At 51.2% G+C, this 14,723-nt stretch overlaps 1 protein-coding gene across 3 annotated transcripts in view; it reads right to left on the minus strand.

The window, feature by feature from the left end:
• HDAC8 (histone deacetylase 8) overlaps positions 1-14,723 on the minus strand; it is a 123,683-nt gene that overhangs the window by 13,520 nt on the left and 95,440 nt on the right. For all 3 annotated transcript variants that reach the window (XR_004647089.1, XM_034781345.1, XM_034781346.1), the window contains one exon: positions 11,985-12,090. Coding sequence is in view for 2 of the 3 variants with exons in the window: in XM_034781345.1 (XP_034637236.1) it covers positions 11,985-12,090 (106 nt within the window). In the remaining variant the exon portion in view is untranslated. The remainder of the gene's footprint in view (positions 1-11,984; positions 12,091-14,723) is intronic.

Raw genomic sequence — 14,723 nt, forward strand, 5'->3', positions numbered from 1 at the left:
CCTGGATCGTTTGTTGGACCTCGTGAGGGAGGCCGGACACTTGAAGCCAGGCTCCACGTCTCATGACCAGACCAGTCGCCAACGTGCGTGAAGCTGAATCGGCCGCGTCCAGGGCCGCCTGTAGGGAAGCCCGGGTAATCAATCTTCCCTCTTCAACCAGGGCTGAAAACTCAATTCGCGACTCCTGCGGAAGGAGGTCCATGAACCTAGACAAAGCCGAGCACGTGTTGTGTCCATACCGGCTCACTATGGCTTGCTGATTGGCAATGCGCAACTGCAGGCCCCCCGTTGAATAAACTTTGCGCCCGAACAGGTCCAACTTTTTGGCCTCTCTATTTTTAGGCGTAGCCCCCTGAAAACCCTGGTGTTCCCTCTGATTGGTGGCATCCACCACTAGAGAGTCCGGGGGAGGGTGTGTATAAAGATGTTCATAGCCCTTGGTTGGAACGAAATATCGCCTCTCAGTCCTTTTGGCCGTAGGGGCCAATGAGGCAGGGGTTTGCCACAAGGTGGGTGGGCTGTGTCCGCAATGGTCTTTATGAGAGGTAGGGCTACCCTGGATGGGCCTGACGGGGTCAGGATATCAATCACCGGATCCGTGACCACCTCGATCTCCTCAGTCTGGATCGAGAGGCTTTGGGCTGCTCAAATAAGCAGTTGTTGGAGGATCCTATTGTCCTCCAGGGCCGGTGCCACTGAAGTTCCCGCTACTGCCTCGTCCAGAGATGAGGACGAAGAGATCCCTTGAAGAGGGACTTCATCTATCCCCTCTCCCTCTACGAGAGCCTGCGCACATGGTACTCAGGCTGCGCAGCCGGTACCGGGGTCGACACCGAGTGACGAGGCGTGCTGGGCGGTGCCTGCGATGTTGGGAGCAAGGTCCCCGTCGGTGCCATTGTCTGGCTAGGCGGTGCCGTGTCCCTTTGTGGCACACTCCTGTCAGACGGTGGTGCCGGTGGCATTAGCGGCGGTACCGCGGACTTCGAAGAGACATCTGTCGGCTCGTGAGCGGGGTCCGTACGCCTGACCCACTGACTGGTGGTAGGCCCACGGCAACCAGAACGGCCACTGGGGGGGCGGTTGCCACTGCTGCTGCTGCCACTGTGGTGGGTATGGCTGGGCACTCGTATGCGAGGACCATCGCCTACTTCTCGATCTTTTAGAGCGGTACGAGTCCGCCTCCGAGTCTGAAGTTTCCGAGTAGGAGGACATAGGAGGCGCGGTACCCATTGTCGCCATAGAGGGTGCTGTCTGCACTGGTGCCGCAAGAGAAGCGCGGCGTGGGTAGCGTGGTGAGAGCAATGCCGGTTTACCCCTAGATTGATAATGGGGCCGAGCTTTGCTTCCTCATAACCAAACTCACTAGCTCCTTTCCCATTTTTCTGAGAGTGAGGTGCCCGACAGCTTATGCCCTACTGTAGGTTGGTCTAAATAGGGGCCTATACTGATGGGTTACTAGATTCCTGCTCAGTGAAGCAACCTTATGTATGCAGCCCAGCAAAGCTTTGGCTTTTTTGCTGCTATATTGCATTCCAAACTCTGTCTCAATTGTTTTCCACTAATTTGCCTAGTTACTGCTGCTTTCCCACGCCCTGCATCTCCCTCCCGTGGAATATCTGTGCTTTGGATCTGCCCCCCCACCATGCATTCACTCATTGTTTTCCCAGGATATCATATTTTATTTCCGATTTCCTCTGTGTCCCTTTGTAAGTTTCATTCTGTCTCTCCCGGTCTATCTCTGTTTGACTCCATCCTCTCTTTAAATCATCAGCCCAGGTATAGGTTTAGTCAAGGCCAAAGAGCTCCTCAGGTTTAGTGAACAGTTCTCTTCCTTTAGCCCCTCCTGGCTGATGAGAGCCAGGATAAAACAACTGACACAAACTACTAAAAAAGTGATTATCAGTGACTCCCTTTCTCTTGGAAGTGAACTTGCTAGCCCACTCTAAAAACACAAGTCAACATGACCAAAATAAACCCAGTAGTTGATGCATAAAATCTTCCCAACTATCTTCCTTTCTCTGACTTTCCTTTCCTAGGCCAGCTCATTGAGAAAGTAGCTACGACCAAGATCTGAAAACAGGTGATACTGGTGGTCATATGGGACTCTTTGCACCCAGGCGTTGGACAGGAGCACAGAACAGATACCACTCTAATGGATGAGCTCCACATCCCCAAGAGCACCTTCAGGGATATGTCCTGCCTACCCTCCTCTTCAGTATTACATGGAACCACTTGGAAAGATGCCAAGACACCCTGAGCTCCGCTGCCAGCAATTTACCAACAATGTTCAGCTGGACATTTGGTTTTGTAAAATGCAACCAGCACCACCACAAGAATGTCCCAGCAGCTTCAAGAGATCAGCACCAGGAGAGCAGCTGACTCAAACTGAGCTCAGGCTGGGAAGGGAAAACACCCTAAGGAAATAGCTGAAACCCAAAGCATCTCCCTCCTATCCATCTGCCTTCCATTCTTAACTGCTGCTAAGCCTCCAGGTCTGTACTAACCCTGGACAAGTAGGTAGCAAGCTAAGAGACTTCTCCACTTTCTTCCTAGGGTAAAGGGCAGTATAGAAAACCCTGTGACTAGATAGACACAGGACACGTGTATACACAATTTTTCTGTTTGCAGTATAACTAGCTTGCCCTCCATCTGTCCTTCTCAGGAGCTCCCTTCTGCTAGCAGAGATGCCTGTTGTGTTTGGAAGATGATTACAGCTAGGTGACTAGAATCCATCCCCCAAACGCTCTTATAATCCAGTTAGCAATATGATCATACCACATGGCCCCACTGTTCTCCATCATCCTTATTTTTCGACCTTCTTTTAACTGAAAAAATTATTCTAAACAAATACATTGAAGCATAAACCACCAATTTACAGTTCATGCTAGAAGCAGCAGTCCTTTCTCTGGTGTGATTTCAACAAAAGCAGGCTTTAATTTAGAGTGCCGAGACAGGGATCTGAATTCAGTTTGGCAAATGGAGCTCTGGGCACATGGTTCCTATTAAGAATGTCCATCTGGATCTGCCACAAAGGCCCCATGCCTTTTGCATACATTTTGAATGATTTATCATGTACAATACAGAGGCAGAAGTTCTTCCTTCCTTCCCCACAACTGTTTAGAAGTGGTTGTAAATCCAAGGTGGTAATCATAAACCACAAGTTTGTACAGGACTCCAGAATGCCAAGACATTCCTAAAGTTAGACTCTAATCAAATTTATGGGGTACATTATTGAACAGAATACATGATGCAAAATAATCTGTTCCCCAAGTTTACATCATATGTAGTCCTCGCAACTCCAGTGACCTACCATCTATTTCTGTATGGAGCCTCATTTATCTCCCTAGGGGTATGTCTACACTACGAAATTAGTTCGAATTTATAGAAGCCGGTTTTATTGAAATCGGTTGTATACAGCCGATTGTGTATGTCCACACAATAAAATGCTCTAGGTGCTCTAGTCGGCAGACCGCGTCCACAGTACGAGGCTAGCGTCGACTTCCGGAGCATTGCACTATGGGTAGCTATCCCACAGCTATCCCACAGTTCCCGCAGTCTCTGCCGCCCCTTGGAATTCTGGGTTGAGATCCCAATGCCCGGATGATGCAAAACAGTGTCGCGGGCGGTTCTGGGTACATGTCGTCAGGCCCCTCCCTCCCCCGTCACAGCAACGGCAGACAATAGATTCGCGCCTTTTTATCTGGGTTACCTGGGGTACCTGTGCAGACAACATGGAGCCCGCTCAGCACAGCTGAGCTCACCATCACCATATGTCCTCTGGGTGCCGGCAGACGTGGGACTGCATTGCTACACAGCAGCAGCTGCTAACTGCCTTTTGGCGGTAGACGGTGCAGTAGACTGGTAGCCTTCATCGGCGATCTGGGTGCTGGCAGCCGTGGGGCTTGCCTTTTGGCAGTAAATGGTGTATTATGACTGTTAGCCGGCCTATTACAAGTCGGGTCATCGCACGTTAGCAGAGTCTTCCCTGAGCAGCAGCTCGTACAATAGGCCTGAAGACCATCGTCATACACCGCCCAGTATTTGCTGCCAAGCACCCAGAAAGATGCCGAGGGCTATCAGTCACGCTGCACCGTCGTCTTAAGATGTAAAAAATAGATTTTCTCTGTATTCATTTGCTTCCCCCTCCCTCCGTCAACAGGGTTTTCAGTTTAATCTTTGGGGGGGACCAGTCTGTGACAGTTGTTTGTGTCTCTCCCTGATGCACAGCCACCGTTCTTTATTTTAATTCCCTGTGCCTGTACGCCATGTCGTCACTCGGCCCCCCTCCCTCCTTCCCCTAGGCCGTCAGATACTACGTTTGCGCCACAGCTCGAGCCGAGAAGCGGTTCGCGCCTTTTCTTTGAATTCTGGGTTGAGATCCCAATGCCCGGATGATGCAAAACAGTGTCGCGGGCGGTTCTGGGTACATGTCGTCAGGCCCCTCCCCCCTCGTCACAGCAACGGCAGACAATAGATTCGCGCCTTTTTACCTGGGTTACCTGTGCAGACAACATACCACGGCAAGCATGGAGCCCGCTCAGCTCAGCTGAGCTCACCGTCACCATATGTCCTCTGGGTGCCGGCAGACGTGGGACTGCATTGCTACACAGCAGCAGCTGCTAACTGCCTTTTGGCGGTAGACGGTGTAGCATGAGTGATAGCCGTGGGGCTGGCAGCCGTAGTGCTGCATTGCACCAGCCCCTTGCAGGCGATGGTATATTATGACTGGTACCCGTCGTCGTCGTACTGGTATGGCTGTCAATCATGGCCACCTGGGCAGACATGCTACTGTTTCGATGATGACGGTTACCAGTCATAATATACTATTTTCTGCCAATTGCCCAATATTGTCTGCTAAGCACCCAGAAGAGGCCGAGGGCGATGCTGGGTGCTGGCGGACGTGGGGCTGGCAGACGTGGGGCTGCATTGCTACACAGCAGCAGCCCCTTGCCTTTTGGCAGATGATGGCATATTATGATTGGTACCCATCATCGTCATACTGGTATGGCTGTCACTCATGCTGCAGCGTCGGCTGCCACCTTAAGATGTAAAAAATAGATTTGTTCTGTGTTCATTTGCTTCCCCTTCCTCCGTGAAATCAACGGCCTGCTAAGCCCAGGGTTTCCAGTTTAATCTTTGGGGGGACCATTCTGTGTGACAGTTGTTTGTGTTTCTCCCTGTTCCTGTACCTGTACGCCATGTCGTCACTCGGCCCTCCCTCCCTCCCGCCCTCCTTCTCCTGGTCCATCAGATACTACTTTCGCGCCTTTTTTCTGACCAGGCGCCATAGCTAGCACTGGGATCATGGAGCCCGCTCAGATCACCGCGGCAATTATGAGCACTATGAACACCACGCGCATTGTCCTGGAGTACATGCAGAGCCAGAACATGCCAAGGCGAAACCCGGACCAGGCGAGGAGGCGATTGCAGCGCGGCGACGAGAGTGATGAGGAAATTGACATGGCCATAGACCTCTCACAAGGCACAGGCCCCAGCAATGTGGAAATCATGGTGTTACTGGGGCAGGTTGATACCGTGGAACGCCGATTCTGGGCCCGGGAAACAAGCACAGACTGGTGGGACCGCATCGTGCTGCAGGTATGGGACGATTCCCAGTGGCTGCGAAACTTTCGCATGCGTAAGGGCACTTTCATGGAACTTTGTGACTTGCTTTCCCCTGCCCTGAAACGCCAGGATACCAAGATGAGAGCAGCCCTCACAGTTGAGAAGCGAGTGGCAATAGCCCTGTGGAAGCTTGCAACGCCAGACAGCTACCGGTCAGTCGGGAATCAATTTGGAGTGGGCAAATCTACTGTGGGGGCTGCTGTGATCCAATTTGCCAGGGCAATGAAAGACCTGGTGATAGCAAGGGTAGTGACTCTGGGCAACGTGCAGTCAATAGTGGATGGTTTTGCTGAAATGGGATTCCCAAACTGTGGCGGGGCCATAGACGGAACCCATATCCCTATCTTGTCACCGGAGCACCAAGCCACCGACTACATAAACCGCAAGGGGTACTTTTCAATGCTGCTGCAAACCCTGGTGGATCACAAGGGACGTTTCACCAACATCAACGTGGGATGGCCGGGAAAGGTACATGATGCTCGCGTCTTCAGGAACTCTGCTCTGTTTCGAAAGCTGGAGGAAGGGACTTTCTTCCCGGACCAGAAAGTGACCATTGGGGATGTTGAAATGCCTATCGTGATCCTTGGGGACCCAGCCTACCCCTTAATGCCATGGCTCATGAAGCCATACACAGGCAGCCTGGACAGGAGTCAGGACCTGTTCAACTACAGGCTGAGCAAGTGCCGAATGGTGGTGGAATGTGCATTTGGACGTTTAAAAGCGCGCTGGCGCAGCTTACTGACTCGCTCAGACCTCAGCGAAAAGAATATCCCCATTGTTATTGCTGCTTGCTGTGCGCTCCACAATATCTGTGAGAGTAAGGGGGAGACATTTATGGCGGGGTGGGAGGTTGAGGCAACTCGCCTGGCCGCTGATTACGCGCAGCCAGACACCAGGGCGGTTAGAGGAGCACAGCAGGGCGCGGTGCGCATCAGAGAAGCTTTGAAAACGAGTTTTGTGACTGGCCAGGCTACTGTGTGAAACTTCTGTTTGTTTCTCCTTGATGAACCCTCCAACCCCCCCCCCGACCCGGTTCACTCTACTTCCCTGTAAACCAACCACCCCACCCCACCCTCCCCTCCCCTCCCGCTTGCAGAGGCAATAAAGTCATTGTTTTTTCACATTCATGCATTCTTTATTAGTTCCTTACAGAGGTAGGGGGATAATTGCCAAGGTAGCAGGGATGGGTGGGGGAGGAGGGATGGAAAAGGACACACTGCATTTTAAAACTTTAACTCTTATTGAAGCCCAGCCTTCTGATGCTTGGGCGATCATCTGGGGTGGAGTGACTGGGTGGACGGAGGCCCCCCCACCGTGTTCTTGGGCGTCTGGGTGACGAGGCTATGGAACTTGGGGAGGAGGGCTGTTGGTTACACAGGGGCTGTAGCGGCGGTCTCTGCTCCTGCTGCCTTTCCTGCAACTCATAGACTCATAGACTTTAAGGTCAGAAGGGACCATTATGATCATCTGGTCTGACCCCCTGCATGCTGCAGGCCATAAAACCGTCCCTACCCCTTCCCTGGACTCAACCATACGCTCGAGCATATCACTTTGATGCTCCAGCAGACGGACCATTGCCTCTTGCCGTCTGTCTGCAAGCTGACGCCACCTATCGTCTTCAGCCCGCCACCTCTCCTCTCGTTCATGTTGGGCTTTTCTCATCTCCGACATTGACTGCCTCCACGCATTCTGCTGTGCTCTATCAGCGTGGGAGGACATCTGCAGCTCCGTGAACATCTCGTCCCTCGTCTTACGTTTTCTCTTTGTAATGTTCACGAGCCTCTGCGAAGGAGAAACATTTGCAGCTGGTGGAGGAGAAGGGAGAGGTGGTTAAAAAAGACACATTTTAGGGAACAATGGGTACACTCTTTCATTACAAGGTCGCATATTTCGGCTTGCAGGCAGCCATCGTAGGCCACAGTGTTTTGGCTTATTTAACCTTCTTAACATGCGGGAAAGGTTGCAAACAGCAGCGCATTTCCCATCTCAAGGATGAATTGGGTTGTCCATTTAAAATGGGGTTTCAATGTAAAAGGAGGGGGCTGCGGTTTCCCGGTTAACATGCGGCACAAACACAAGTAAACCACCCCCCCCCCCCCACACACACACACACGATTCTCTGGGATGATCACTTCACCCCTCCCCCCCACCGCGTGGTTAACAGCGGGGAACATTTCTGGTCCGAATAGCAGGAACGGGCGCCTCTGAATGTCCCCCTTAATAAAATCACCCCATTTCAACCAGGAGAGCTTTCTGGAGATGTCCCTGGAGGATTTCCGCTCCATCCCCATACACGTTAACAGACTTGCTTGCTTTTTTTTTGTAATGTTTACAAATATTTACAAAGTTACACTCACCAGAGGTCTCCTGTGTGCCCTGAGGGTCTTGGGTGAGTTCGGGGGTTACTGGTTCCAGGTCCAGTGTCACAAACATATCCTGGCTGTTGGGGAAACCGGTTTCTCCGCTTTCTTGCTGCTGTGAGCTACCTACAGTACCTCCATCGTCATCTTCCTCGTTCCCCGAACCGTCTTCCCTGTGTGTTTCTCCAGTGAGAGAGTCATAGCACACGGTTGGGGTAGTGGTGGCTGCACCCCCTAGGATCGCATGCAGCTCCGCGTAGTAGCGGCAAGTTTGCGGCTCTGCCCCGGACCTTCCGTTTGCTTCTCTGGCTTTGTGGTAGGCTTGCCGTAGCTCCTTAATTTTCACGCGGCACTGCTGTGTGTCCCTGTTATGGCCTCGGTCCTTCATGGCCTTGGAGATCTTTTCTAATACTTTTCCATTTCTTTTACTGCTACGGAGTTCAGCTATCACTGCTTCATCTCCCCATATGGCGAGCAGATCTCGTACCTCCCGTTCGGTCCATGCTGGAGCTCTTTTGCGATCCTGGGAGGACTCCATGACGGTTACCTGTGCTGATGAGCTCTGCGTGGTCACATGTGCTCTCCACGCTGGGCAAACAGGAAATGAAATTCAAACCTTTGCGGGTCTTTTCCTGTCTACCTGGTCAGTGCATCTGAGTTGAGAGCGCTGTCCAGAGCGGTCACAATGAAGCACTGTGGGATAGCTCCCGGAGGCCAATAACATCGAATTCCGTCCACACTACCCCAATTCCGACCCGCAAAGGCCGGTTTTATCGCTAATCCCCTCGTCGGAGGTGGTGTAAAGAAACCGGTTTAAAGGGCCCTTTAAGTCGAAAGAAAGGGCCTCGTTGTGTGGACGTGTCCAGGCTTAATTCGGTTTAACGCTGCTAAAGTCGACCTAAACCCGTAGTGTAGACCAGGCCTAGCATGAATGACTTGTAGCACTATGTGTGTTCACAAGAGAACATAAAATTTTATACTTTTCAGAAGTCCCTTTCTTACAAAACAGCATCGGCACTAATCCAATAATCAAACACCCACTGTTTTCTCATAGGCCTGTTAATAGGCATTTGTGCTGTGCAGTCCAGCACACACCTTCTGATTTGTATTTTAACTGATCCAGCTGATATTAGGAGGAGTTTTAAATGGACACTGAAGTGACACAAATCTTTTCTACAGTGTTTCTACCTCTACGCAAGATTGTTAAAACTGAACACCAAGGTCAAATTCACTTTTCCCCAGTACTGCTTTTGGTGATCTTTCTGCAATCCACTTACAGTTCATTCAGTAAAACGAAACTGGTCAGTTTCAGTTTCCCTGCAGCACGTTTCCTGCGGTGTATCCAGCATGGCAGGAGGGTACATTTTAGAGCAGGGGTGGGCAAACTTTTTGGCCTGAGGGCCGCATCGGGTTTCGGAAATTGTATGGAGGCTGTGCCTCTCCAAACAGCCAGGCATGGCCCGGCCCCTGCCCCCTATCGGCCCCCCCCCCAGGACCCCTGCCCCATCAACCCCCCACACCCGCTCCCTGTCCCCTGACCACCCCGGAACCCCCGCCCCTGACTGCCCCCTGCTGCCCCATCCAACCCCTCCTCTCATTCCTGACTGCCCCCCCCCCGGGACCCCTGCCCCATCCAGCCACCCCTTCTCCCTGTCCCGACTGCCCCCCCACCCCATCCAACCCCCCCCTCCTTCCTGATGCCTCCCCCCAGGACTCCGCCCGATCCAACCACCCCTTCTCCCTGTCCCCTGACTGCCCCTGGAACCCCTGCCCCAACTGCCCACTGCCACCCCATCCAACCCACCCTCTCCATCCTGACCCCCCCCCCCCCCCCCCCCCCCCCCCCCGACCACCCCCCTGAACTCCCCTGCCCTCTATCCAACCCCCCTCCTCACCGCGCTGCCTGGAGCACCTGTGGCTAGCGGCCACCCAGCTGGAGACAGCCACGCACCGCACAGCACAGAGCACCGGGTCAGGCCCCGGCTCTGCAGCTGCGCTGCCCCAGGAACTCGCAGCCCCGCCTCCCAGAGCATTGCGTCAGCGGCGGAGGCTGCGCAGGAGGGGGAACAGTAGGGGAGGGGCTGGGGGCTAGCCTCCCAGGCCAGGAGCTCAGGGGCCGGGCAGGAGGGTCCCGCCAGCCGGATGTGGCTTGCGGGCCATAGTTTGCCCACCTCTGTTTTTAGAGTAGGGTTAAACCGATTGTATAAGAAATCATATACCAAGTCACAACACTTTTTTTAAAATATAAAGGAAATCCTAATTTTTTCCCTACACAGAGCTGGGAGTGTCTCTTTATAACTCGACTTCTATCTAGTTCAGAATGGCAATGGAATCTGGGACTTGAAGAAAGAGCCCTAATCTGCATTTAATTAACTACAAAACTTTGCTCAAGCGCTTGTGATGCAGAAAGGGAGCGCATCTGGACTAAAATATGTAATTTACACTAATAGGGGTATCCAGATATGATGCTAGCCCCTCCACCTTTGGAAACTGGCTGGTCCAGCAGCTGTGATGTGTTCTAAGGATGTACATGAATGCTGCTGGGGCCAGGTAACCCTGCTCCAAGACATAGTGGCTTTACAGATGGGTTGCAAACTAGTTAGATTCAGTCTCATCTTATCTTTTCACAGAGTAGAAGGCACTGGAGAGTTCAGTGAATTGGGACTGGAACTGTGCTATGGAACTTTCCATCCTTCGGTGGTTATTTGGTGGTTTACAAGAAATGAATTTGGGTTCTCAATGTAGTTCCCAATGGACCAACATCCACTCAAGCCACCTCCATTGCACATGGCACTCACTGGCCTCCTTGTCATCAGACTCCAGAGAGGCCAAGGAAGGAACGGGCCATGAAGAGCAATCTTCCCTCTCACCTCTAGAGATTATCCTTCCATGTTGGGGTGGAGATGGTACTAAGGGGGTGTGGGGGAATCTGTCGCTGCCTGTGCTGGTCTGGATCTGGGGATACAGGACAGAGTGCAGTCGACAGGGCTCTTAATACAGCACCTGGCACAAAGCTAAATTTTAAGTTAAAACATTTCTAAAGGAGGGTGTGTGTCTGAGGCAGGCGTGTGTGTCTGCAGGGAGGGAGGAAGGAAAGAGAGTAGTGCAAGCCTGAGATGGTGCCAGAAGCATGTTAAGGGAATTAATGACTAAAATTGGTCAACCAAACTGGTGCAACCAAAGGCTGCATTCGGCAGCGTACCAAGAACCCAATGTCTGAAATCGATTGGTGGAGCACTGGGCATTTTATAGCCACTGTCCCATTCAATACAGAAATGAAGTCCAGTCAGACCATGGATGGCAGCATGGAATGGTCTATCCTGATCTAAGCAGCAGGGCCGGCCCGCTGTTCCCCACATGCCACTAGACAGTTCAGAACAGCTGAAGTGTGCTCCGTAAATGTCCCTAGAATTAGGCATCTTGAGAGGTGTGTGTGCAGGAGTGGGGAGCTAAGAGTCCCCTGTTGGTCCAGCAGAGCCCAGATCTGTTGACCTTTGAGGCATGGTATAAACACATTTCTCTTAGCTGGTGCTCAGAGATTTAGCTTTAGTGGACATGTGAGCCTATTGCTCTGTTGTTAACTAATTCTCTGTGCTTGCTTTAGTGTCTGTATAGCAGCCACAGACAGGTTAAAACAATGAAAAATAAACAAGCACCAGGCCCTGGGGTTTCTGCAGGTTGCCCTTTCGTACTGAAGAGGATGACAGCTGTGGACTGCCTTTTTTGGAATTCCACAGGCCACAGACCACAGTGCAGCGGTCACGCCTATAGAAACATTTGCACTTCACAACTAACCCGTTACCACATCCAACACTGGGCAGAAGATGGATGTCATTGTATATTATGACTTGTCAAGCACATGGAGTTCAGCTTTCTAGACAGAGCCATAAAGATACTAACAGAAATATTCTCCTCCTTAATGTATTATTTTTGGGTTTTGCCACAGCCAGCAGTCTGTCTCTCAGAGCAGTAAGGTGGCAGGAGGTGGGGGAAGCTCACCTTTGATGATGCTGAGGACTTCTTGGACTTTATGTGGCTCGTTGCGGTCTGGCCTGCAGCTCGGTGTGATCTCCAGCACGTAATCAGGACCATACTTTGTGAAAAACTGCAGGGAAAGGGAAATCAGCAAAGTCGTCACTGTGCAGGGCAGAAATGGTTTGGGTGAGGTTCAAGGAGAACTGACCTGAAAACAATGCAGTAGGGGGAAGCATCTGCGGTGGGACTAGGGGTAATGGAGACAGACTCCCATCCTTGTTGTTCACTAGGTTCCAAATGTGCTCCTGATATCCCAAATAGAGAGCTTTTGTCTCTCTCTAGTTTAGTAGCTATTTCCCCATCTCTATTAAGGAGACTGAGTTTCTTCCCAGCTCTACCACTGATCCACTCATCTGTAAAATACCTCTTCCCCTCCAAGGTGGTTCACATAGCTTAATTAATGAATGCATGTGTTATGGAGCTTCTACCTGCTTGAACTCTATAACTGCTCTAACAATTCAAGTTCCATATATGAGCCATATTTTACAGCACTGCAGCTGTGAATACAATTTTATTTGTCATCCCCTTGGCACATCCGGTAAATCCATTTAGCATTGTTATATCACACACATGGGTACCTACACACCTGTCTGTATTAAATGAGAACACACAATGAAATCAACACTCCGGCTGGATTTCCTTGTGCTAGAGTGGTGACACTTTGAACCCAACCCCCTGCACAGCTCTAGCACAAAACATTATTTCACTGGCATGATCCCTGCACACCGGGAAGGTGCTACATCAGATAGGAAATACAGTAAGGAACAGGGCTATGCACAAAGCTGTTAACATACCTCTCCATACAACGTGCTATAGAATTGCAACTAAGACCTGGTCTACACTACGAGTTTAGGTCGACTTTAGCAGCATTAAATCGAATTAAGCCTGGACACGTTCACACGACGAAGCCCTTTCTTTCGACTTAAAGGGCCCTTTAAACCGGTTTCTTTACTCCACCTCCAACGAGGGGATTAGCGATAAAATCGGCCTTAGCGGGTCGGAATTGGGGTACTGTGGACGGAATTCGACATTATTGGCCTCCAGGAGCTATCCCACAGTGCTTCATTGTGACCGCTCTGGACAGCACTCTAAACTCAGATGCACTGACCAGGTAGACAGGAAAAGCCCCGCGAACGTTTGAATTTCATTTCCTGTTTGCCCAGCGTGGAGAGCATAGGTGACCACGCAGAGCTCATCAGCACAGGTAACCGTAATGGAGTCCCAGGATCGCAAAAGAGCTCCATCATGGACCGAAGGGGAGGTACAGGATCTGCTCGCCATATGGGGAGATGAATCAGTGCTAGCTGAACTCCGTAGCAGTAAACGAAATGGCAAAATATTAGAAAAGGTCTCCAAGGCCATGAAGGACAGAGGCCATGGCAGGGATGCACAGCAGTGCTGCGTGAAAATTAAGGAGCTAAGGCAAGCCTACCACAAAGCCAGAGAGGCAAACGGAAGGTCCGGGGCAGAGCCACAAACATGCCGCTTCTACGCGGAGCTGCATGCCATGTTAGGGGGTGCAGCCACCACTACCCCAACTGTGTGCTGTGACTCCGTCACTGGAGAAACACACAGGGAAGCGGGTTCGGGGTACGAGGAAGATGAGGATGAAGATAATGTAGATAGCTCACAGAAGCAAGTAAGCAGAGAAACCGGTTTCCCCAACAGCCAGGATATGTTTATTTCCCTGGACCAGGAGCCAGTAACCCCCGAACTCACCCAAGGCGTGCTCCCAGACCCTGAGGGCACACAAGGGACCTCTGGTGAGTGTACCTTTGTAAATATTACACATGGTTTAAAAGCAAGCGTGTTTAATGATTAATTTGCCCTGGCAATCGCGGCCAGTACAGCTACTGGAAAAGTCTGTTAACGTGTATGGGGATGAAGCAGAAATCCTCCAGGGACATCTCCAGAAAGCTCTCCTTCATGTACTCCCAAAGCCTTTGCAAAAGGTTTCTGGGGAGGACTGCCTTATACCGTCCACCATGGTAGGACACTTTACCACGCCAGGCCAGTAGCATGTAGTCTGGAATCATTGCATAAGAAAGCATGGCAGCGTATGGTCCTGGTGTTTGCTAGCATGCAGACAACATCCATTCCTTATCTCTCTTTGTTATCCTCAGGAGAGTGATATCATTCACGGTCACCTGGTTGAAATGGAGTGATTTTATTAAGGGGACATTCAGAGGTGCCCGCTCCTGCTCGGCTGAACAGAAATGTTCCCCGCTCTTAGCCACGCAGTGGGGGGGAGGGGTGAAGTGATCATCCCCGATAATTGGGTGTGTGTGTGGGGTAGGGTTAGTTGGGTTTGTGCTGCATGTTAACCCGGAAACCGCAGCCCCTCCTTTTACATTGCAAACCCATTTTAAATGGCCAACCCAACGGGTGCTTGGTATGGGAAATGAGAGCGTTACTGTTTGAAACCATTCCCACATGTTAAGAAGGTTAAAAAAGCCAAAAGACTGTGGCTTACCATGGCTGCCTGCAAGCCGAAATCTGTTGCCTGGCAATGCATGAGTGATCTCTCACACAAAACCAGCAGGCCCTCAATATAAGAGGAAAAATGCGACCTTGTAACGAAAGCACATGTGCTGTGTAATGTGAACAGCAAAATTTAACGTAAAAGAGTGTACCCATTGTTCTCTAAAATGTGTCTTTTTTAACCACCTCTGCCTTCTCCTCCACCAGCTGCAAATGTTTCTC

Source organism: Trachemys scripta, chromosome 9, assembly GCF_013100865.1.
Source record: "Trachemys scripta elegans isolate TJP31775 chromosome 9, CAS_Tse_1.0, whole genome shotgun sequence".
Classification (NCBI taxonomy): domain Eukaryota; kingdom Metazoa; phylum Chordata; order Testudines; family Emydidae; genus Trachemys; species Trachemys scripta.